Source organism: Triturus cristatus, chromosome 7 (genome assembly GCF_964204655.1).
Source record: "Triturus cristatus chromosome 7, aTriCri1.1, whole genome shotgun sequence".
NCBI classification, from domain to species: Eukaryota; Metazoa; Chordata; class Amphibia; order Caudata; family Salamandridae; genus Triturus; species Triturus cristatus.
The window spans coordinates 738,508,734-738,534,609 of NC_140590.1; the positions used below are offsets into that span (position 1 = coordinate 738,508,734).

The window sequence follows — 25,876 nt, forward strand, 5'->3', positions numbered from 1 at the left end:
ACATTAAATGGATTGGTCAGAGAGGGTTAAAGTGGCACCAATTGATGCCATTGGTAAAATCCTTCATTCAAATCCAACACCCTGACCTCATAATAGTGCACTGTGGTGGCAATGACCTAGGCACTTTGACTGGGGTAGGTCTGGAAATGCTTATGAAGGACACCTTTGCACAACTGTTTACACTTTTCCCTAAAACTGCCTTTGTGTTTTCCAACATATGCCAAAGGCAAAAATGGAACTGGTCCAATCATTTCTGTCCGCAGATTGACAAAGCAAGAAAGCACGTCAACAAATCTGTTTCTGCTTTCCTCCGTGACTATGGTATGGGTGCCATTTACCACAACAACTTGCGTTATGACATGCAAGACATTTATAGAGGAGATGGTGTGCACTTCAATGATGAAGGGAACAGAGTCTTCCTCTTGAACCTTAGACTCTGCATCGGTACTTACTTGTAGGTACCACTAAAAAAATGACTTCATAAACACAACAGCTCTTTTTAGAGCTCCCTAATTTCTAAACTCTTAAATCTGCTTTTCATTTATTTATTTTTATTTTTTTTACCGTACGCTTACCGTAAGCTTACCGTACGCGTACCCCGTGATTTTTTTTAAAATCAATAAATGTTTTTATTGTACTTTTCTGTCCTTCTTTGACCCCCTTACAAATGTTAGGGGGTCTGTAACTCTCCTCATTGCCCCCTTTCCTTGTTTTCACTCTTTTTTTTCAGAGTGAAATACACAAAATGGCGGCCGCCGCTTCCTGGTTTCGGCCGATTCGAATGTTTACTAAGATCTAAGAGCCAATCAGAATCGCGCTCGCGCACGTCACCGTACGCTTACCGTAAGCGTACGGTAAGCGGGCTCAGATATATATATTGATTTAAAGGCTATTTTCTCAGAATCTACTGAACAGATTTACACCAAACCTACAAAAGGCACTTCCTTGACCTAGGGACTACCTCTCTGCCAAATTTTGAGTAATTCTGTTCAGCCATTCGGGCTGTAGCTCGTTCTAAAGGTCCTATGGAAAAATGCATGGGAAAAACGCGTTTTGGGACCCCCCTTTTATCTCAGCCCCCGCTTGATGAATCCCCCCGAGACTTTCAGGGTAGGAGCGGAGCGTAGCGCCCCACCTATTTTGAGAAATTCGTGAGGATTCGTCGACCGGCGCCAAAGTTATTCAAAATAGAATGTTGAGGTTTTCCTATGGAAACGTGGTCCTAACTATAACTACCTACTGGCGACCGCCAGTAGGTAATATATATATATATATATATATATATATATATATATGTGCATATGTGTGCGCATAGAGAGGTAGGTAGAGGTAGAGAGAGGTAGAGAGGTAAAGAGTTAGAGGTAGAGTGGTAGAGGTAGAGAGTAGTAGAGAGTGAGTAGTAGAGAGAGCAGTAGAGAGTGAGCAGTAGAGTTTGTAGTAGAGAGTAGTAGAGAGTAAGTAGTAGAGAGTAGTAGAGAGTGAGTAGTAGAGTGCGTAGTAGAGAGTAGTAGAGTAGTAGATAGTAGTAGAGAGTGAGTAGTAGAGAGTGAGTAGTAGAGAGTAGTAGAGTGAGTAGTAGTGAGTAGTAGAGAGTGAGTAGTAGAGAGTGAGTAGTAGAGAGTGAGTAGTAGAGTAGTAGAGAGTAGTAGAGAGTGAGTAGTAGAGAATGAGCAGTAGAGAATGAGCAGTAGAGAGTGAGTAGTAGAGAGTGAGTAGTAGAGTGAGTAGCAGAGAGTAGAAGAGAGTGAATAGTACAGAGTGAGTAGTAGAGAGCAGAGATTAGAGAGTAGTAGAGAGTGAGTAGTATGCCAATGCCAAGTTACACGGCGCGCGTTTCAACAAAATAAATACAAAGTCATCAAACTACGACAAGCTCCGTACAGGAAACCGCATTCCCGTTACTATAACACCAAAATGCGGCAAGCTGCATACTTCCAAACTCTTTAAACCCCGGCAAGCTTAAGCATGGACAGTGACTTCGAAGCCAATACCTTTGAATTAGAATCAAAATCTAGTAACCAACCACACCAGCCACTGGGTGCCTTCAAACCACCTGCCTCTTAGCTGTTCGCATTTGCTTCTCTATACAAGTAGATCTTCGCATGAGTGTGAATGAAGATTAAAAAACTGAACTATCAAACAGCAATAACAACATGTGGTGAACAACATTTACGAAAATATTTAAGAATGCCATCTGGTTGCTAGGAGCAACTGCAGAGGCTGTACCGGAAGTATAAAGATACTGTAATATGGATACGTAAAACAGCCATTGCCATTTTGTTATTGAAAGGGAAATGGCTCGTGCAAGGATACGCACGAGCATTAGGGTCACAAAATACTTTCTAAACGTAATCTCTGAAACCAAAACGCGAAGCTTTCATAGACAATTTTGAAAAGTAAGGCAGATGTCGATTTTGAGGTTCGTACACGGTCATCAGTACAAACAAAGCCATGCACTGGACCGAGTTATGATACTACGCATAAAAATACTTGCAGTACAATCCAGTAAATAGCTCAATTTTGTTAAACACACGATTCTGTTGATTTCACGTTTTTTAATTCAGGCTTGTAACAACGACATCTTGGATGTCTCGGAATGTAAAATTCGTACACCAACAAAAAAAAAATAGGCGCGCTCGCTTTTCCACGAGCCAAAAGCTGACACGGAAAGAAGTTTGACTCGCTTGTGTTTTTCCCGACATGTTAACATGTAAATAGTGCTTACAGAGTACTTGAAGGAGGCCGTGTCCCTCTGCAAGTAAACAATCAAATACAGGTGGGCGGGGCCAAAAGGGGACAGGGTGGCAACCCTCAGTGTAATGATTGCCTCTGGCGCAATCATTATACTGTGGTTTGCATCAGCCATGACGCAAAACAACGTGCACCAATGAAAATTGGAGGCGGAGCCGCGAGACGACTTCTGGAATCGTATAGATTCCAAGAAGCCTCGTAAGACGAGAGGAGTGCATGCGCTGCTTACGTCACGAGACCTAAAAAAGGGAGGGACAGGGCAGGGGATGTAAGAGAAAGTGAGGCGGGGAAACAGAACCAGAGACAAAAAGTGTGAGGGAGAGAAACGGAGAGGGGTGGGGCAGTTGCTGCCATAATAATTCTACCTCTTCCTGTATGTCTGGGTCCAATGTGCACTCCGGCCATAGGCGCTGGATTATTACTGTACAATCTCTGTACAGCGCCACGATGCCCCTCGGGCCTAGTTAGTGCTGGAGACCCTCTTGCGTAAGATCTACAAGCATTCCGTGCTCTCCTTATTCTTTTACAATTCTACACAGCGCCTTGATGCCCCTCAGGTCTGGTTAGCACTTACACCCCCATACATAACGCCTTTGGCCCCGTGCTCAACTCTCGGGGTGCAGTGAGCACTACGCTATTCTTGTATAATGTCTATACAGCACGTGACATGGCTGAATTTTTCCCTCTACCCTGCTGGTAAATGTGTGCTTGGGAGACCCCTGTCGCACGTTTCAACAAACGAAAAATATTAAAGGAGTCGGTGTCCTAGAAGTAAATGGTGAAACACATGCACCTAATCCTGGAAGCCTTTACAAACCTTGCTTTTCGGCATCCCTGCGTCAGATGCAAAATTGCAAGTTTTTGGTGAAAATTGTATTTAAGTCAAAAGGGGCTTCCCAGATATGAATATAATTCACCCAGTGCACAAAGGCATAATTCAGGTCTGATTGGTCACATCCAAACTGCGCTAGAGCTAAAATCAGTCTCCCTTAACAGCCAAGAACGGTTATCAAGTGACACATCTAACTGACATTATCAATATAATACAAGCATTTTTTTTTTTTTTAAAGAAGAAAATTACTGGGGTTTCTCTTTCCACTTTCTGGTTCTATTGCTATTTTAGCATCACAACCTCAAGACGCGTTTATGTGATTGCACATAATGCGAAATTTAAACTATGATGTTAGAACAATAAAAAGCATTGGCATAGCCAACAGGTCTCGCCTTTAGGACCTTATAAGTATTTATCCATGCAGCACATTATCCTGAAGTTTCTTTCCCCTGAACTTCTAAGTGCATTTTACTTAAAAGTGTCCCCAAGGCTAAAACTGTCTATCTAGAATTGTAAAGAAAATATTAATAACGAATACCAAACAATGTTATCATTTACAGGTAAATAGAATGACTGCAGTGAACCTACGCATTAGCCCCAAAATGCAACTCGTTTTCACTTAAACGTCGGCTCCTGTTTGCATGTAAATGTCCACTATTTGTATTTAATCGCCCTCCATTTAAAAGTGAAATAGTGGTAAATAAGCCTGCAGCACTCGTGGGAAGTTGATCCTAACGCCCTCCCACTTGTCAGGTCTTGTGATGTTCTCAGCCACTGCTCAGCGTCACCAGTGGTAACTCACTCAAGGCTCACGCCACAGGCCTCACTCGTGACAAGCATTACACCTTGGACCTATACTGTAAAGAGTGAGATTACTGCACACTGGTATTTCCACGACAGAGGGGACATAAATTCAGGCCACACCCATTCACTTTTACAGTGTTGCACTCCTAAGGACGAATCGCATTGTCTCCCCTCAGAAGGCTCAGCCTGAGGTTCACTCTTGACTGAGTCTGTCTTAATTGCTTCCTTGATTGGGTGTGGGGGGGGGCTCTTGGGGGAGTTGTTGCGTTAGTTTTTCATTAAAACATCAACGTTTTTCCAAATTCCTTTCACACATGCAATTTCCTGCGCCTTTAATCACAGCCCAATGGTTGATCAGCCTCCCTGCGCCTATGCAGTTTGAAGCACCAGTTGTTGTGTTTCACCCCCCCGCCCCGGGTTGGTTTTAAGCTACCTCCTCCCCACAGTGGCGTGTAACAAACATCCTACCACACATACAATTGGCACGCACACAGAAAATAAATTAAAATAAACGGACACTTTCAATGCAGTGCCACAGAAGGGGCCAGGTGGAACTATATTCAGCTCATACTTATAAACGTTTGTAAAGTTTTGTTTTCTAGTGTGGCTCATCGTGAAAAACAGAGCAAAAAGCACGGTCCACTTTCTCTTTCGTCCCTCGTGAAAGCTTTCTTGTCTTTATGGGGCAATGTGTTTGAAACACATGGCCCCATAAAGATAAGAAAGCTTTTGCGACGCAAGGAGGGCAGACAAGCCCGTCCAAATGGGACGGCTCAAAAAGCCTAAGGAAAATGTCACAAGGGGCTTTTTTCCAATGGCTGGCCACCGCTTAGCATAAACGGTGACGCCGGCCAACGGAAAAGAGGGGCGGAGTTTAATGCCCTTTACAGAAAATACCCCAAATCATTAACTCTCGCCATCGAGACTGCGCATGTGCGCAGCCCACGCCAGGCGAGACCTAAAAATGGTTACAGATCAAGGGGAAGAAATAAAACTGAGGGAGTGGGTGGTGAGAAGTAACATGGAGGGCAAGGGTGGCAGGAAAGCAAACAACACACAGACAACAAAGTCGAGCACGGGCAAGCAAATGGGCATGAAAACAAAGGATGGAAGTGCTTGAGGTCAAGAGTAACATGGAGAGGGCGGAGAGAAGCATATGGGCAACAGAGAGCAACACAAAGTGCGGGGAAGAGAAGTACATGAGGGAGACAGCTGAAAACCACATGCATCCCATAGAGTGCTTAACCCCACAAGAAAAAAGTAGTGCGAAAAAACAAGCAGAGGAAGCATAGAAGCCAGTCAATTAAAACAGATGGTAAAGTGACTATGCTACATGGAATGAACAAACCCAAGAATGACAAGCTGTGACACAAATAAGAAGCTAGCAAACAAGAGTGACAGGAAAGCCAACCAATAGTTAGCTATGGACTGTCTCCAAGCTCCAGTATGGTCCTAAACTCACACTATTTCTCAAAGCAGACCCTGTATGCGATGTCTAGAAGGCAAGACCTAAAAAACATTTTAATAACAACAGCAATGAAGAGGAACAAGTGTCTGGAAATATCGGTCCAATTTCCGGAAAAAGCATCACAGCCCATAGACTCTTGTGAAGGGATGGTTAAGCCAGTGATAGAACAGAGGTAAAGTGAACCCGGTATCCAGGATCTGCCTGCTTTCACACCCTCCGCATGCTCCACAAGATCTTCAGATGGATCCCTATACCAACCAAGAAGACAGTCACCCAGGCCCTCACCTCCAGCCACCTCTACTACTGCAACGCACTCTACGCCGGAGCCACCAAACAACTCCTGAACTGCCTCCAAACCAACCGGAACTCAGTGGCAAGACTCATCCTCGACCTACCCGTCATAGTCGCTGTGGAGGTCGTTCCTTTTCCTACCTCGCCGCCAAGTCCTGGAACTACCGCCCCCTCCACCTGCGCACCTACCCATCTCTAGGGTACTTTTGGAAGCAAATGACGACCTGGCTTTCTGATCACCATCGCCCTCTGACCAAGGCTCGAACCACCCCCCTCCCCGCCCTATGCCTGGAGACCTCCCGGGGTGACAAGCCGCGCTTTACAAGACCCTCGGATTGATTGTGCATGAGAGATATCAGCCCCATTCCACACAGAACGAGAACTAGACGGGGGCCTAATGCCCCCCTTCTTGTTTGCTCAGTGCATGGAGCCATGGGCAAACAGGGTGCGAGCAGTTTGGTGAGACAGGAGGGGTGAGTTTGGGTTTCCTTCCCATTGGCGATTGAAAATGTCTACATATAGTCGAATGTCAGGCTTTAAGGTGAAAAAAAAATAAAAACACAGATATTGAACCTGTCACTTTCGGAGCAACGGTTGGCTCTCCAGGAATACTTTTCACTCGCGTGGGGAGAAACACATGCCTGGGGGTAAAATTATACTCCACACCTGAAAGAAAGCCACAGATGAATTATGAAGACCTATTAAGCGCCTTGAAGGCAGACTTGCAGGAATGGGACTTGGGTGCTTCATCGCGTCTGGGGCAGGTAGTAGCAGTAAAGATGACGACTCTACCTAGAGACATATCTAATGCAGGTTAGCACTCTGCCGCCCCCGCAAGGGTATTTGAAAGAAATACAAAAGACCATAAACAACTATGTTTGGGGGGAAAACACTAGGATTGCTGTTCATATTACATATCACCATACAAAAGAGGGAGGTGTGGGAATACCCTGTATTATAAACTGCTATTGCACAGCGCAGCTGCGATATGTACTGGAAAGGAATCGGCCTTGGAGTGACAAGTCCTGGTGCTTTATGGATCAGGCAGTTGCTCGGATCAAAATACAGAAGGCGATTTGGTTGCTAAACATCTTAGGCCATGGAGTTTACTTTCTACAACTGTGATCTCTGCAACATTGGAGGCCTGGGATGTAGTGGCACTGCGGAGAGTAATGTCTATGTTCCTCATCCTTTCATGCATTTTTGGGTAATCAGGACTACATACCAGCACATTCTACAGAACAATATGTAGTGTGGCAGAAAGTGGGTTGTAAACGGATGGGAGATTTATATGACAAAGACAGGCTGAAGTGCTTCGAACAAATTAAACAAGAATTTGGGATCCCAGAAAAAAACGCCTAGCCTATTATCTTGTTCAAAATTGGGTTTCGGGGAGACAATTAACTCCCTTGGAAAGATGAATACTAACAAAAGAGGGTGAGATGCAGGTTCTCGCTGAGACATATCAGTTTTGCAGGACAGAAAGGACACTGGGCAAGACTGCGGGCCAGAAGGGATGGGAAATGGACTTCGGGCGACAGTTGACCAATAGGGAATGGAAAGAGTTTTTGCTAGAGCTGGAACCATTGCTTCCAGCGCAACAATCAAAGAAACCCTTACAAATCTCCAACGTGTTGATATTATTCGCTGATTCGGATTTATCAATGGAACAAGGGTCGTAGCTCAGTTTGTTGGAGGGGTTGTGGAAATGCTGGTTCTCTTCTCCATCTATTGCGGAATTACCCAAAACTGACAATAAAGGAGATATTGGATGAGACACGTTTGCAACGCTTAGGAGACTGCTTAGGCTGGACTACAGCACCCAGGAAACGCCACAAGCCCAGAAGGAGGGCTCTCATATCCGGCCAGCGCTGTTAAGCGTGTTGTGTTCTAGTGGGCACAGGCATGTTTGCGGACTGCTGTGGGGAGATGACAGCCTACAGGAAAAACCACAAGCCCAGGAAGAGGGCTTTCATACCCAGCCAGCGCTCTTCAGCGTGTTATTGTCCCATTGGACATGCCCAGGCACATGCCCAGACGAAGACCCGGCCAAGAGCAGTCCAGTATGCACGCGGATGGATGGGGCAGAGCTGGACCCACTCTCTTGGCTCTTTGTTTTTCAAATAACCAAAAAGAGAGTCCCTTCTAACCCTCACCCACCCGGGTTTCCCCTTGGTGGTATGCTCCATCATAGGATCCATCCCTGCCCTCTACGGATAGGGGCGTGCTGCTACCTACGGAGACGTGGGAGCACTTAATAGAAAATAGGGGTTTTCCTGTATACCGATACACCTATGTGGTTTTAAGATACAGAGTGGGTTTTAAACTATATGGGAGGAATATTAAAAATATCTAGATATTAGGACAAAAAACACTTTCTTTTCTTCCCCTAGCTGATATGCTAAAATCTGGGGACAAGACAGGAAATGCTCGAGGTGTAATTACCTACTGTTTCCCCTGGTTGGTTGACCAGTTTCAAGCCCTACCCCAAGTCTTTTCTTCAGGACCTCAGAGGAGAAATAATGCTCCCACTCCTAATGTTATATTTAACTTAATTAAAGTGATAAACAAAAATAAGAAATCAAAATGTATACAGCACCTAATTGGTCTGTTTTAAATCTAAAAAATCATGATAGGAGACCTTCATTGGGCCTTCGAGGAGTTGAAGGGACGCCTGTAGTCAAACCTTCGTCAAGGCAACTCCCATCCTGCAAACCTGACTTGCTCACTCGAGGCTCCGAAGATCCCCAGCCCAGCCAGCGCTCTTAAGCGTGTTGTTTTCCCGTAGGAAACCCCCGGGCACATGCCCAGACGAAGACCGGTCCAAGAGCAGGCCAGTCTGCACGTGGCCGGATGGGGCTGAGCTGGACTTACTCTCTTGGCTCTTTGTTTTTCACCTCCTCCCAAAATGGTAAAGTGAAATGTTCAGCCTCCTAAGCCCCAGGGTAAGCCTAGTACCTTGATCAAGAACTTGTTGATGAACGCTGTCGGTGCCCTTGACAAGGAAATTACCCACCCTCCCCCAAAATGTATGAAAATCCCTGACCCTTCCCCGGCTACATCATTTACTATCGCGCTTGGAAGGTCTTGCGCTTGCTGTTAAAACCTCTGTTAAACCGAGTAGGCCTGTTGCTAGGAGGGGTAAATCGGTCAAAACCTTGGCACCAAACACAGAGGATTTGAACCCTTTGTTCCGTCATGAGCAAGGCTGGGCCTGGGCTCATGGCGGAACCTCTGCGTCATGGCACCCACCCACGAGGGAAGCGCTGGCGCTCCCCCCCCCCCCCCATGGGCAGCCCATCTAGCTCCCACAAAGGGGGATGGCAGCGGAAGAGTTTCTGTTGCCACCCCCGACCTCACCCCAGGCAATCCCATTACATCAGCGCGCGACGTTATCAGGAGCAACCGGACGCACTGGAAGTTATTTGCATCCAGTGCGTCCAGCAGGAAACAGGTGAGTTTCCTTGCTTCAATAGGGTGGAGGGGGAGGGTGGGGGTGGGGAATTGGGATTCATTGAGGCATCGGGGGAGAGGAAAGAGTCTTACCTCCCCCTGATGTCTCAATGCAGGGCATTCTTGCTGGCATCGCGATCGTGCAACAGGAATGCCCCCACTAGGCAGCAGGGATTTCTTTTTTATGTAAAGGAAGCGACCCCTTGGGCAAGGGTCACTTCCTCAAGGGACACAATATTTTAAAGACTTTTCTCCCCCCTTGGGGACAGATCGGCTGGGTTTACTAGCATTTCTGGCTACAGGGGGGGCAGAAAAGTCCACCAGAGCCAGGGATTTAAAAATAAATAAAATGGAAGCGACCCCTTAGGCAAGGGTCGCTTCCAGGGGGCATATTTTTTTACATATGTGTATTCTGCCACCCCTCCCCCCTGGGAGCAGATCAGCCCGTTTTTTTGGCCTTTCCAGGAGGGGCAGAAAACCCCACTAGACACCAGGGACTTCTTTAAAATTAAAATGGGGAGGGGGCGGGGGAGCACCAGGGATTTTGTTTTGTGTGTAATGGAAGCAACATGGTTGCTTCCAAGGGGGTAAAATTTGGTTAATGTTTTTTTTTGCCCATTCTACCCTAGGGGGGAGGCAGAAACCCCTGCTAGGCACCAGGGAGTTGTTTCTTTTTGCAAGGGGGGCACATTTCAGTCTGCTGTTTTCTGGCCCACCTGGGGGACAGATCGGCCTGGCAGACAACCTCACCTGATCCCTTGGGCACGATCACCTCCCATTTTTCTCAGCCCTATTTGAAGGCCCATTTGGCAGATTGACCATTTGAGTAGTGACATAGCGTGCTATAATGTTAATTGTTTTATTTCTTGTGAATTGCAAATTCCAGGTTGCGGTTTCGTTACTGATGGTTCTGCTGTTTGTGTAGTTGCATGTGTTTGGTAAGAGACTTTTTTTGTACATTTGCCTGCATGAATGTGTTTTTTGCAAATTGTGTAATAATAGCTGTAGGTTTGACTTCTGTTTTTTGAGTGTCAAAAACTTTTTGCATTTGTACTCAATGTGTATTTTGTTGTATTGTGAGTAATTGGTTTCATTTTTTTCTTTCTAGTGGGATATCATTGGTTTTCGCTGTGTCTCTGCAGAGTAGGTGCTGGTGAGTGTAGCCATAACTTGCAAGTGAATCATATAGTTTTTGAGTATATAGATCTTTGTGATAAAGGCACACATCTTTTTTACTTACTTATTTTGCACAGTGTTGGTTGTTGTTGACTTGTTTGTGCAGTCTCCTTTCTTAGTAAGGATAAAGGCTAGCTGCAGGATTACTGCTCAGCAGGTTGTTGGTATGCTTTTTAAGTTTTCCTCTGACAATGGTTCAGAGACTGACTCTGCATCTGAGGCAGAGGAGGGAGTGGAAGATTCAGGCAGTGAGTTTTCTGTCCACGAGGAATTATCGTATGAAGTTACTCTTAGTGCAGATGAAGGGCCGGTTTTGGAGGAGGTCACTGATGTGCTGATAGTGCAGCAAGAGGCATCTGGGCTGCAGCCAGGTGCTGCAAGGCTTCCTGTTGGAAGTGCTGACCGCTGGGTTGCCCCAGGCATGGTGCAGCCGGCATTGCCAGACTTTACTGGTGTTCCAGGTTGTAGAGTGAATACTGAAAAACGTTTTGCCAATACATTTTTTTCAGTTGTTTATGGACGATGTATTTTTGGCAGAGATTGTTGACTAATTTGTATGCCGAACAGTTTTTGAGGAACAACAGTGTCAGCCTTAGGCCCCACTCTAGAGCTACCCGGTGGACTCCCACAAATCTGGAAGAGATGAAGAAGTTCTTGGGTTTAACTTTTTTGATGGGCTTGCTAAGGAAGCCATTAAGGTCTACTAGTCCCTTGATGGCAACGGCTATATTTCCAGCAGTCATGAGTCATGATAGGTATTTGCTTCTGCTTCGGATGCTGCATTTTGTCGATAATGGTTTAGCGTTGCCGCCAGATCACCCTGATTGTGACCTTCTTTTTAAGATTCGGCCGGTCATTGACTCTTTGTAGATCGATTTTCTGAGATCTATGTTACAGGGAAAGAAATAGGAGTGGATGAGTCTTTAGTCTTGCTCAAGGGCCACTTGGTTTTTAGGCAATACATTCCTAGTAAGAGGGCATGCTATGAAATTAAGATGTATATGCTGTGTGACAGTAGGACTGGATATGTCTCTAGTTTCAGAGTGTACACCGGTAAGGATTCCATGATTAACTCCCCCCAATTGTCCTCCACTTTTGGAGTGACTGAGAAAATTATGTGGGAACTTGGTAAAGGACTTTTTAACAAAGTTCAGCATTTATACATAGATAACTTCTACACTGGTGTACAGTTGTTCAGGGAATTTGCCAAAGTGGACACTGTTGCTTGTGGCACAATCCGCTCTAACCGTGAAGGTTTCCCAAAAGAACTTGCTTGTCAAAAGCTTGTGCGGGGTCAGTGCGGTGTGTTAAGTTGCGAGGAACTTCTAGCTGTGAAGTTTTCAGACAGGGGAGATGCTGACTACCATCCATGATGAAAGCATTTCACCTGTGACGGTTTGGGCTCAGGTTGCTGAAGCACGCAAACCTGTGTGTATTTTAGACTATAATAGGCACATGGTGGTGTTGATAGAGTAGATCAGAGGTTGGAACCTTACACTGCTCTTCTTAAGGCTTACATTTGGTATAAGAAGTTGGCTATCCACCTTTTCCACTTGGCAACCTTTAATGCTTTTGTTATATTCAAGGATTGTTGTCCTGAGTCAAAGATGACTTATGCTAAGTTTCAGGAGTCTTTAATAGGCAGCCTTGTTGTACTGCAACAGGCAAGTGTTCCTAGAGTTGGAGTGGAGGAAGGATGTGGCTAGATTGAAAGATCACCACTTTCCTGATCACATTCCTCCCACGCCCTCAAAAGACTTTCCCAGTAGGAGATGTAGAGTCTGTTGGCGAAGAGGTAAGCAGAAGGAGACTCGTATGTACTGCCCCGAGTGGTGGTGTGCGTGGACTGGCGCTTGGCTGGCGGTGTGCGTGGACTGGTGCTCGGCTGGCGGTGTGCGTGAACTGGCGCTCAGCTGGCTGTGTGCATGGACTGGCGCTTGGCTGGTGGTGTGCGTGGACTGGCGCTGGGCTGGCGGTGTGTGAGTAGTGACTTGCTACTGGTCAAAACACACACTGCTAGCCAAACGCCACTCCACGCTTGTGTGAATGCCCTGTAGAGCGGTTGGGGCCTTGACGCAGCTTTATAGCTCACGAGCTGCGAGTCACTGGTTCAGTTTTTTATCTTTTCAATTATTGACACTGCATTTCATTTTTGTCAAATCTCTTGTTAATAAAATTTTATGTACCGAACCATCACTCGCCCTCGTGTCACATCCAACCAGTATGTGTGTGTGCACCTACCAACTGCAGATATGGTCATAAACTAAACACCCATGGGAGTACATGGTGATGTCTCTCTTGTGGATCCCAACAAGTTATCTTACTCAGAATGTCCTGCAAACCTCAAAATGTGACTGTCACATTTTCCTTGCATTATTGTGCCAAAATGTTCACGCTTCAGAAAGAAACAACGAATTTCCTACCATCCAGCATTTCTCCAAGTTATCCCAATAGAAATGGTACCTCACTTGTGTGGGTGGGCAAAGTACCCGCAGCAGGGAAGGGCCCAAAACATATTGTCAAAACTACCTATTTTGAAAGGACCTGGTTTTGCAAGGGGGGTCACCTCAGTTTTTGGCTCCGGGCTCGGCGGCCATCTTGGTAAACCTACCAAACCCACACATTTCTGAAAACTAGACACCCTGGGGAGTCCAATAAGGTATGGCGTGCGTAGATCCCCAACATTTCCCTCCCCAGAATCCACCGCAAACCTCAAATTTGCTGAAAAAAATCAATTTTTTTCCAAATTTCTGTGTGGGAAGGTTGTATGATCACTGGGCTGACACAAATTTCCTCTCACCCAGCGTTCCCCCAGGTCTCCCGATAAAAATGGAACCTCACTCGTGTGGGTGGGTCAAGTACCCGCAACAGGCAAGGGCCCAAAACCTATTGAGGCGACATCAAAATTACCTATCACAAAACAACCTGGATTTGCACGGGGGGTCCCATGAGTGTTTGGCCCCGGGCTCGGTGGCCATCTAGGGAAACCTACCAAACCCACACATTTCTGAAAACTAGACACCCTGGGGACTCCTGTGAGGTATGGCTTGCAAGGGTCCCCCAACATTTTCCTACCCAGAATCCCCTGCAAATCTCAAATTTAGCTGAAATAAAATCACTTTTTTCTCAAATTTCTGTGTGGGAAAGTTCTGGAATCTGTGTGGATCCACAAATTTCCTACCACCCAGCGTTCCCCCAGGTCTCCCGATAAAAATGGTACCTCACTCGTGTGGGTGGATCAATTACCCGCAACAGGCATGGGCCCAAAGCGTATTGAGGCGACATCAAAATTACCTATCAGAAAATAACCTGGTTTTGCAAGGGGAGTCACCTGGGTTTTTGGTCCCGGGCTCAGCGGCTATCTAGGGCCAACCAGGCCGCTCAGACCAATCCTGGTGCTGCTCTCATGCTATTGAGAGCAGCGCCGGACTTGGGTGGGGAGCCTGTGCTGGTGTCCCAGGAACTGGTAGGACACCATCAGGAGCAGGAGAGAAGAGGGGCAGCGAAGCGGTCTGCAGCATCGGTGGCAGGACAGGGAAGTTTAAAAAAAAATTATTTCCCTAATCCCCCTTCCCCCGAACCTCCACTTGAATTTTGGGGCGTCTGTCATTGCATGCTACACATCTAGAGTAAAAAGGAAAATATGGGGAAGTATCTTCTGATTTGGGGAAGCTTTCATTAGAAAAGAGACAAAGTGGTCATTTTATTTTTTTGACTTTTAAAAATTAAATTACGGAACAAGTTGTTGATCAACAATGACACCCAAACAAGCGTTTACTACTTCGTGTATTGGCAGATACAATAAGAAACTTTACTCACAATCCCCAGTTTCCTGTGTTGCTCAAATGTTATACATCCTGAATGAGGAATGTTTAAACATGGCTGGCAAAGTCGATTTAGGAGATATTACACCATCTATTAAACTATGGATTATTAATGACGCACAAGTATACTGAGGTATCTTGATGCTTTAGAGTCTAACACAAAAACAACAGAAATCTGATCAAATCAAATAAAAACCTGTACGTTAAAAAAGTATAAAGGAAAAAACTTTTCAATTTGTTTCTAAAGACTTGGGAGTGAACAGAAGCGAGAGGAGGTCAAAATGGAGTTTAATCCATTCTCCTGATGTAGCCAGAGAGAAGGCAAACTCACTATAGAAGGCACTTCTAAATTTAGGGTTGTCTAATATCAGCTGGCCGCCAGAGCACAAAAGGGGCTGGTATTTGGAGGTCAGAAAAGATGGAGTACAACCATGAATTATACAGTGGACAATGACTTAAGCAGAACTCTCTTTCTGATGGGCAACCAGTGTAACTGGGTGTGAATGGGGGAGGGGGATATGATCATGTTGGTGGGTACCAGCGATTAAGTGCAACGCAGCATTGTGTGGCAATTGAAGACAGCTTAAAAAGATTATGGAAGGCCTTAGTAGATTGAGTTGCCATAATCTTTGCGGGAATGTAGTAGTGCCATAACAGCGGGATGTGATAATCTGAGGTAAAGTAAGGCAGACTTTTCTTAAGATGTTTTATATGACAAAAGCAGCTACTTTCGACTAAGGAGACCTGAGGGTCAAGAGAGAGATCAGAAGCAATGTAGATGCCCAGGTTGTAGAAAGCCAAGAGGGTAGTGATAGTGGCTGCACGACCCCAGGCCAGCTTGTGGGAGTTCAAGTTGTTTCTGGATTCCTGGTGATAAGAAGCTCTGTTTTAGCTCAGCTGAGCTTTAAAAGACATAAAGCCATCCAGTGTGGCACAACCATCAAGACAGTTGTAGGAGGATTGTGTGCGGAGATGGCTGCTGAAAGGGGGTCAAGGAGGTGGATAATTTATATTGCAGCCAAATAGAAATTCGCACCAACAAGATTTTGTGAAAATAAAGCACCTCATCACTAGGGAATAGCTGGTTAGTTCTGATCCTGGACTAAGGGCCTTATTTGCAGTTTGGCGGATGGGATGTTTCAGCACCAATGTGATGGATATCTAGTTTTCTGTAATACAAGTGGCGTAGGCTATAATGCGCTTGCAACATGAAAAACAGGACATCCACTACATTTGAGACAAAGTCTCCCATCCACCAAACTCTAGATAAGGCTCAAAATAGCTTCTTTGAGGAAGTTAACTCATGGTCCCACTCTTAAGCAAAGTTACAAGACATGTTTGGCTGGGGTGACTAAGAAAGTAATGAAAACAGTGCAGATTTGCACAGCAGCCTCCAGTGCACACGAGCAACTATTGAGAAACTTTTATAAGACTTCTAGACAAGCGGTTAAACAGGTCGACTTACAGCTATCTTAGATAATCATTTCTAGGAGATAGCACCACGGATTTTCACATAGGAAGAAGGACTCAATCATTACAATATTTCCGAAGAGTACCGCGTCCCATTTTTACCTCACATATTCACTTAAGACACAATCAACAATTATACCCACACTTCACCATACGGCTTTTAAAATGATCTGCAGTAAAGAGCCCTCATTGAGGGTACACATCGGGCACTGCATCACCAGCCCAACTTGGAACAAAGGTCCAATGATGAAGCATGAAACCTATTTAGGTGTGTAAGGGCATTTATTCCTACAGAGTAATGCTCCCTGAAGACTCTGTGGAACTTAACGGACCTGAGCAGACAGACTACATTTAATAAGAACTGCATACCTGGTTGACTGTGATACACAATAATAACAGATTGTGGTATGAGGAGGGGCATTTTTTTAGCTATGAGCGGAATAAGTTATACAATATTGTAATATCACAAAGGCTGCTACGGACACCCGAGGCCTGAGAGGGAGATTGCCAAGCATGCAGATGGCGACTAGTATATTGAGGACTCCAAGGGAGCCAAGCACGGATGGGCAATCAATTGCAAATGTTATAGGTTACTGATGTACGATAGTCAGCTCTCGGCAATAAAAGTTGGGTCTAATTTGGAGGATTACATATAGGAGGAACAATTGTATGTATATAGAATGAAGTAGAGGAGCATATTTGCATTTAAAGGAATGGTCACGAAAAGCTTGATGCAAGCTTCTGCAGTTTAATGTATTACATCACACACGCATTACTCTGCATGTTTTGCATAAAATAAATCCAGAGATTCCGGAAGAAAGCACTGTTGTAGACAACTTAAAGCATCTTCCATAAAGTCAGGAGCTAGTCAGCTATGCACGGATCTTAGAAGAAAGTAATAGCAACATTTTACACATCCAGTGATAGAAGTTAATTAAACAATCTCCAAATATACCCAGTAATCCTCATACAAAGGAGGAAATGGGATAAAATGATGGCTAGAAGACAATTAGCTTTGTACCTCCTTCTGGCTTAGACCAGAACAGAATCATGAAGCAACAGAAGGTGGGAGGAAAATGCTATTTTCAATGGGGTCCAAGGCGAGTCTGAAGCAACGCGGCATGGCATCAAAGAGCAGAAGTAAACTTCATGGATTTGAGGAGGTCGATATACTACTCTCTTTCGGAGATGACAGCCAACCATGATGGATGAAAAGACCTTTGTTTGATGGGCTGATCACAAACCTAACAGCTGACAAGTAGTAAAATTATTGGGTGCTGTACACTCAAGTCAGCTCTGTAACCAGGCACATCACTCAATGATTTGTGATGTGGAGAAAATGAGGTAACCAGCACGTCTACGGTGTACATGATGTAATGTGTTATAATTGAAAATAATAAAAACTGTTGTGGGAAAAGCCCAACTGTCAGTCTTATTAACAAGACCCAAGACTATGGCACGCAAAGAGACTGTACAATGCACACACTCCTTCTCTTAGTAACTGCACTCAGTGTTCACAGCGGGTATTCACAGTCAATCGACATTTGTATATAAGCTGTGAGCACAATTCAGTACGATAGTAAATGCCACAATACAGGATGGTAAATGTATTCTCTTCTTATAACCTTTCCTATTTAATATTTATGTATGTATATATTTTTGTGTTTATGACATTTTTAGGCACTTTATCCCTCAGATACCCCAACATTTTTGACGCCAAACATGAAATCAGAAATGTGGTTAGGACAACTTATTTATGTTCTGTTGTACCCCCGATATCAGCAGTTCTGGACTTTGAGTTCACTTTTCTTATATATTTGTACACACACACACACATATATATGTATATATATATCATGCACGTAGAGACAGATGCATCAGTTAAGTTCACTTGTCGGAGGTTACATACCAGACAACGGGGCAGAATCATAGCGTACCACTTCATAAAGAGTTGCTATTGCAGTGCTGGAACCCACACCCTCCGTGCTGAAAGAAAAAGAAAAAAGAAGAAGACCTTAGACTCCAGGAGTGAGTGCAACCATTTGATGGGATAGGTGTGCAACACATAAAAAAAAACAAAGAAATACAAGTACACAGATGATAAAAGAAATACACTCAAAGAAATCAGACCAGACATAAACATACACATTAAGAAAGAATAACCCCCACACATCAGTTAAAGACATAAAAAGGAAACACTTGCAGACAAGTAGAAGGCAAACATACTGACACACATATACTAGGGCTCGCTCTAAAACTTGCAGAGAAACAACAAAATCCACAAGAGACCGCAGCTAACAGAACACAGTTCTATACATGAAACATACAATTTACTAAGTCTGGGAGGTGAACTCCACTCCGCTTGCGGAGTTTTCTGCACTCCGCGTTACGCAGAGCTCGCCGAGTTCCAGAAAACTGCACTCTGCGTAGCGGAGTGTTTTTCCTCGCTTGCGCTCATAAAAATCAAGTTGGCGGACGCGAGCGAGGAAAATCCACCTCCCGGCGAGATTTTTCCTCATTCGTGATCGTCAAAGTCAAGTTGACGAGCGCGGGCATGGGAAATTAACCTCCCGGCGAGATTTCTCAATGCGGGCGGTCGAATTTCTCGTGTTGAGAAACTGCCCGTTCGTGTTGAGAAAGCTGTTGCTCAAGTAAAAAATCTACTCAAGTGGCAGAAAGGAAGCAGCGCCCGCTTGCGCTGTGCTTGGTGCCGTTCGCGATGATTGCTCAGTGCGGACAAACACCCGGTGCTGAAAAATCACTGCAAACGGCATTTATTTAACGTACTCCGCCGCTTGCGGAGCTCCGCGTAGCGCGGCTGAGGTTTTTTTGCACTTCGCGGAGTTCCGCGTACTAAAATCAGGATTACAATTTAACCATAATCTTTACTTAAGATGTCAAATTCCATCTTTGATCAGTTATGTTCTATGCCCACGTTGTATAGTCTTACTCTGCGCTCACATCCTCTTAAGACTCTCCCCTGATGATTCTCTTATTCCTGACAGGGTGAGTCTGTAATGTTGATGGGGTCTTCTCACAGGCAGGCTACCCACTGAGGCAGACTTGGGCCGAAATGCTCAGTTCCTCCACTGCCACCTGACCCAGAGCTTTAAGCAAATGTTTAGGGTGATTATGTTCAGTATCAACTTGCACCTAAAGATTAATGCGTTCACTGAGCATCTCAACAAAACGTTGATATCCGTTCTATGCATATTAGTGGAGGAGGAGTCAAGTAGTGGGTGAGATAATGCTCATGTTTACTATTACCCCTCAAACGTAATGTGCTCAGTTCCTTTGAGATCCTCCATGGAACATGTTGCAAGCAATGCCGTTCCAGCACCATTGAACTGTTAGTAATGTCCTGGAAATTAAATCAGACATATGCCATTCAATTGAACATCGCTTCTCTGCGAGAATCAGGCAAATTTGCAATGTTTGACAGAAACTTGGGTTGTGTGTCCTTTGGTTTGTCTCAGACTGAAAGGCAGGTTGTATGGACTGGCCGTTACAAATGCTTCAGCAAGTTAAGATAGATGTTTTAAGTTGCCGGCCGCTCAGTGTTCATCCGGCATGTTTGTCAACAGGACAAAGCCTAATACAACCAATTGGATATGATGTTCTATCATTTTAGACAAGCCCTTAAAATGAATGTTTAGGAAGGGACAAGAGGACAATTTGTTGGCTTGATTATACCCAGGTTATTTCCATACTAAAGTATGCTCAGATCAATTAAATGCAGCCCTCGGATTGCATTAAACAATTTAGGCAAATCCTGTGAGCTTTCAGTTGTGGTAGTAGCCTTCAAGGAAGAGCAAGCAAGTGTACTTCAGGAGTGTGCCCTGTGATGTATCCTCAAATTTCTTCTAGCCATATCGGATTCCAAACGGTACAAAGGCAGAGCTGCTCAAGAAAGTGAGAAGTCATAGGCCTTGGAGATCACTATGCCCTCAAATCCGTCTTTGACAAGTTCAGTTAAAACAATATAAAAATTATTGGCATAAAAGATTCTGCTCAGCTCACACCTGATTGAACCTCATACCAAAAGTAACACCCAACATGTTGCCACCTTAATTTTGACAATGGGCCTTACCTGAAGGCACAGAATGTGTTGTTCCCCCATTTACAACAGAAGACGCTATCCTCCAACTTCCTACATAATGGAAGGTTAAGCCCTTTGAAAACCTAGGTACAATAAAGTGCTAACAAAGATTGAAGTTTCCTATTTTGATGATGTTTCAGTCTTCAGCTCAACTAGTACTACCCAAATGTAATCCCTTAGTGTGCTGAGTTACCGCAAGAAGTTCTATCTGGCGAAAGGTGAAGTAATGCTAAAGGAGGGCTTTTAGAGTAACATCTGGCTATTACAACAGGCCCTTACTACAAGGACATGACAACCACCCAGGCGGAGGGTGTAATTAGTAAGAAAATAAAGACAGAAGTCTGGATTGATGTGTCCAGGGCACTTTCCACTGTCTGAACGAGGCAATATGGAGAGTACCTACTTGTCAGTGCCATGCACTTACAGGAGATATTGATCCTAGAAACACCAGTCAGCATCTCAGCACTGGTGGCCTATTGTGTTGTGCATAAGACAGTACTAGCTTAGAAGCGGACTCCACAGAACACGCTTCAGACGATGGTGGAAGTGAAAATCCCCATCTGCTGACTTCCATACTATAGGCATGGTAGATGATAGGAGGCGGAGTACCCAGTGAGATCCAAAGAGATCTATGCAAATCTGTGTAGATGTTTTGCCATGATCAAGCAGAACACAACTACTGGTTTGCAAGAACTATATATCGCTTTTCTTTCTACCTGCCAAACAGCAAGTGTCTAGTGTCTCCACGGCTACTTAATGTGCCAGTCACAACAAGGCAATGAGGGGTTCCAGACCCACTGAAAGGTTGCACCATTTTTTCCACCAGTATCAGCCACAGAGTTCCCCGCTGGCCATATGCTTCGGGATACGCAGCCTTGAAACTATCTCTCTGCCGCATTCTTCCACCTTGTGGGTCCCACACGCAAGCGGCAGTGAGTGTGTGTGGCCCAAATGAGATGGCCTTACGTCAATGTGATTGTCCTACCTGCTAGCTCCTGCTTCTTTCCCTTCTGGTTTACACCTGAATTAGGGAAGCCTGCAAGCTCCGGAAACATAGGGCAGACCATTCAGCATTGTCATCTTTCCAGAGGATGGGACACAGCAACACTCCCTGGCCAGGAGGGATTTCTAATTCGTAGCCAGATCTGGGAAAGGTCCAGATCTACGGTAGGCCTCAACCAGAGAGACAAGGACATAAAAATGGGCACAAGCCCCAACCCAGTCTATTCCCCAGGTCTTTTTAATCCATGCACATCAACGGAGAACTTAAGAAGAAACTCAACAAGGACAGGGTTCCCTGAACCGAGTTAGGTGGACTTTGGTCTGATAAACTTGTATTCCTTGGGAATAAGAAGCCTAACAGTCACTTAAGGGTCAGGAAGGCTTATAGTGGCATTGGAAAAGGATTTGTCCCCTCTTTTAACAACTCATCGAGGTGAGAGGATGAGTTCTCGCTCTGCTCCTTTGTAGACCTGGTGACTACTTTCGGACGTCAGCTAGAAACTGAAAGTTGCATGGAGAGAACAAGACCACTTTGGGACACCGATGGAATGAATGCCACTGCATCCCTTTTGAACTGGGAAGCCAAGATCCCACCAGCTTGCCTACTCAGTATGTTCTATCATAGAATTAGCCCTACAGACCCAGTCTGCATTCTTCTGCAGATCATCCAGAGACTGCAAGGTCTTTTGTTCAATGCAATTTTTCTACTCCAGGTATGCATCAGTTGTTGTTTGTTACCTGCTTTTGGTTGTTAGAAGAAAACAACAAATAGATAATATCTCTGACGACACACCAGCATTTTGGCGAAATAAAAAGTACAAATATGGTGGCATATAGGTTACTGAGAGTAAAGCAAATGGCAGCCTTGAGAGATAGAGGAGTATAATATTAGGCATAAATAATCTATGTCATAGCCGCCTTCTATGAGGGAGGCAGAGGTACGATCATTATGTGAACAGAAACAAATGTATGTGATTACTCTCGAGATATATATTATGCCATGGTACGATAAAAGCATATATTTCTAATTGTCAACGAGAAGGCCAATAATTTGAAATGCCAATAAAAATATGTTTGAAAAAAAAGGTATGCATCAGTTGTAGAATCCCATTTCAGTCATGAAAATGACAGGCCATCCCCAGGCACATTGCTATATTTTACCATGAACAATATTGGATAATTGCCTTGCTTTAGTCTGCTTTGCTTCATTTTTCATTCCTCCTAGATCGCGGTCTGATGCTACGGTCCTGCAAAGTCTATTACTTCCATGCTGTGCTTGGCTGCCAGGCTTCATATATTTTGTTTGAACTCGAACCCCGACCACTCTACACCATAGTCTTCCATCAAGCATCTATTTCAAACCTCATCTTGTAAGCCTATCTCTAAGCTTCCAGGACACTTTACTTTCCCCATGGGCCCCAACTTCAGACTGCAGAGGCGGTTTCATTGAACTGTCGTGACAATACAGCTGCTGCTGTTTTGTTTGCTTTAACCTTTTTTTACTGCTCCGGTTATTGAATAAACGGGATGTTTGTCCATATCTCATGGTTGACAGTGTGATAGGCTTGATTATGGTGTTTTGTATTGCTAGGATTTAGTCTATTTACCATTCTGCAGATGTTATGCCAGTATCCGACCCCCCCTAGTAGAGAGGCACAGGCATTCCACGCAGATCAAACACCTGGATATCAAATTATGAACCGACTTCCCTGGCGAACATAATCACTCATCATTTTCTATACCCAACTCAGGTTACCTACCCTCACTGGGATAATCGGCACTAGCTAGAAACTTCTAGTTGCCAACCCATTTCACTAAAAGACACTTCTGGTGCCAACCCATTTTACTGCCAACTACAAGACCCTTGATAAAAAATGTTCGTGTCTGCAGTGACCCTGTTGAGATTTCAAATCTGCTAAGCATTTAAGAGAAGATATCCGAGTGCAAAATCTGCTCTGAAAAGCTTCTGCAAGTAGCCCAAAGGAGGAAGGAAGTGCCACTCCATGATGGCTATTGTGAGTGTGGAACTGGTGATCAGTGGCCTGTTAGGAACTTGTGATGCTTTTACAATTCTCTTGGACAAATCTGCTCAGGAACAAATTAATACATCAGTCACAATTTAGAGAGATAACTGTGCTAGGTAAATACAGAAATATTACTGATGATGCACTGAGAACCTTCGTCACCACACAACTTGACAGCCAGAAGTTTTACACCGACATTAACAAACCCCTAAATAATTACATAAAAGCATAATAAAAATATGTAGAAAAGGTGCCCCGAAAACATTAAAATAATTCAGAAACTTGCCTAATAAAACATGGTTCAACAAAAACTCAATAAAATCGCAACCTGCAACTAAAACGTAGAAAAGAAATGAACAATTGGCAACTCACCCAGTATTAAACTAAAATTGAAAACAGCTAGAAAAACATACAAATCTGAAATAAAGAATGTGAAAGCAGCATACATTCAAAAGTACGCTACCGGCTCTCAGATCCCAGCGATAACTGTATTTAAATTTATAATTGAGACACCTCAGATCATAAATTGAAAGTACCACCCGTTCTGAGGAAAAATGCAATGAGTTCCCAAGATTTTTCCAGAGATAATCGAAATAAAGCACCTTATTGAAGCCTTAAAAAAACCGATTTAACAAAAAAAAACAACACATGGAACACATTCAAAGTAACACAATTAAATCTAACAATTGCAACCAGTGTTCTACTTAGATTACTTCTTACCTGCTGAAACAATAAAATACAAATGCCATCTTGTCGTACCATTTTGTCTCTCTTTGATTTGAAGATTGGACAAATCTCACTAACAACCCCCCGCCCCCGAAAAAACACAACGCTAATCCAGAAACCCTGGACAACTACAGACCAATAACCAACTAATCATGGTTAGGTAAATCTATGGAGAAACGAGTGGTGCCCCAACTAAACAAAATACATTGATAACGATTCTCTTTCTTTACAGTTACAATTTGGATTTAGGGCAAGCCATAGTACAGAAACGCTCACAGTAAGAATCCTGCAGGATATTCTGCAAATCCTTGGCAAAGGAGATAAATGGCAGTTAATTCTACTGGACGGGTCGACCGCATTCAACACAGCAGATCATTGAACAATTTTAAATATGCTAGAAAACAGAATAGGAGTGAAACAGGAAGTGCTCAATTGGATCACATCTTCTGAGTTTAGATGATGCACTTCCTTGGATGAACTGCACGTGTACTTCTTCATCTTCATTGGGAAGGGCGCTGGTGCTGGCGAGTTCTTTGATGAGTGTGAAGAACCTATCCATGGCTCTTACAGTTCCTGTTGTGTCTGGAGGAAGAGGAACCTTTCTTAGTCTGGGTTCGCAAATGATTCAAAGTACTCTGTTGCAGCCATCTTGAGGGTACTGTATGTGTATGGAGGTCCTGCTTTGACTACCCTCTGCAATCTTGTGAATGTTTGCCCCGCAAGTTGTAAAAGGAGTGATCACTTCCACTCTGCGGCATAATCCATGGCTGCAAAATAGGTCTCTAAACAGTCAATCCAGTCCTTCCAATTAGCTACCTGCCTTGGCAGCGGGCCAAGGATTGAAAAATGGGCAGGGACCAATGCCACGAGGTTGGCGAGTCCATTCGGTGTGCCTCTGTCCATTGGGACTGGGGCTGCTTACGCTCCGATATTGCAGGTGTGGTGCAAAGTTGTTTCTGGGCATCTGATATGCTGCAGTGGGTCGCCTTACTTCTGTGGTTTTGCTGATGGTAGGTTGAGGGTGAGGTCATTGGTCATCAGAATGGCTGCCGGCGGGTATGCGTGTACGACTCCTCTATGTGCAACAGCATGCTAACCTGGGATGCATTGTGACTCGGGCCCCAAAGACGCTCTAACCACATTGAGACAGTCTCAGGCTGTACATGTGCTCTTCGAGTGCTAGACCGGCATCAGTTGGGTTGGGCCAAACACAAGGGAGTAGGCCGCCTCTTCTCTCTTTTGCCTGTGGTGCGGGGACATCTCCCAAGGTGGCAGGCATCACACAGGTCCCGGCTGGTATGGCAGCGCCCCACGTGCTCCCACACGTTGTAGTGGTGAAGGCCTCTCTTGCCTCGGGCCCATGCACGGGTCGTGCACCACGTGGTCTCTCTCACTACCCCTCATCGATCGTGGCCACACTGGGCCATGGCATGGCCAGAAGGCTTTGGGTGAGGCCATGCTGCTCAGGCGGAGCTGCTCTGCTTGGTTGAGCGTGCTGCTGCACAGCGCGGTGTGGTACTGAAAATTCTGGACCCGTGTTATAAACATCGTCGTATCATGACGATTTTGGTATCAGCAGACCGCAAATGATTAGGCTACTATGCATGAGCATTTACGCCATATTCGGGTGAAGAAATCACCCTGAAATCATAGTTTCCGTTCTGATCCCTCGGTTTCCATTTGAACGGCAGCCATTTTGTGGTTGCCCTCACATAGGCCAATGACTAGGCCAAAAATCGAGTCTGAAAGACACATACACCTTTGCTGACTCCTCTGTGACCTGGGCAAGCTGACTCCACCGCCTGAAGCCAAACCTGTTCGGCCAGTTCCTTTCCCAGTGGCCGAATGAGATTAGTATCAAGGAAGGCAGATCATAAAACCTTTTCATCACACACAAACCATGCCTAATCTTACACACACCTGTCCCTGCTTCTTTCTTTATGACTTGCTTTATGA

At 44.7% G+C, this 25,876-nt stretch overlaps 1 protein-coding gene across 1 annotated transcript in view; it reads right to left on the reverse strand.

The window, feature by feature from the left end:
• Positions 1-25,876, reverse strand: part of ENGASE (endo-beta-N-acetylglucosaminidase) — a 244,404-nt gene that overhangs the window by 150,283 nt on the left and 68,245 nt on the right. Inside the window, exon 2 of the mRNA XM_085617454.1 lies at positions 17,979-18,055. Within this exon, the coding sequence (XP_085473580.1) occupies positions 17,979-18,055 (77 nt within the window). The remainder of the gene's footprint in view (positions 1-17,978; positions 18,056-25,876) is intronic.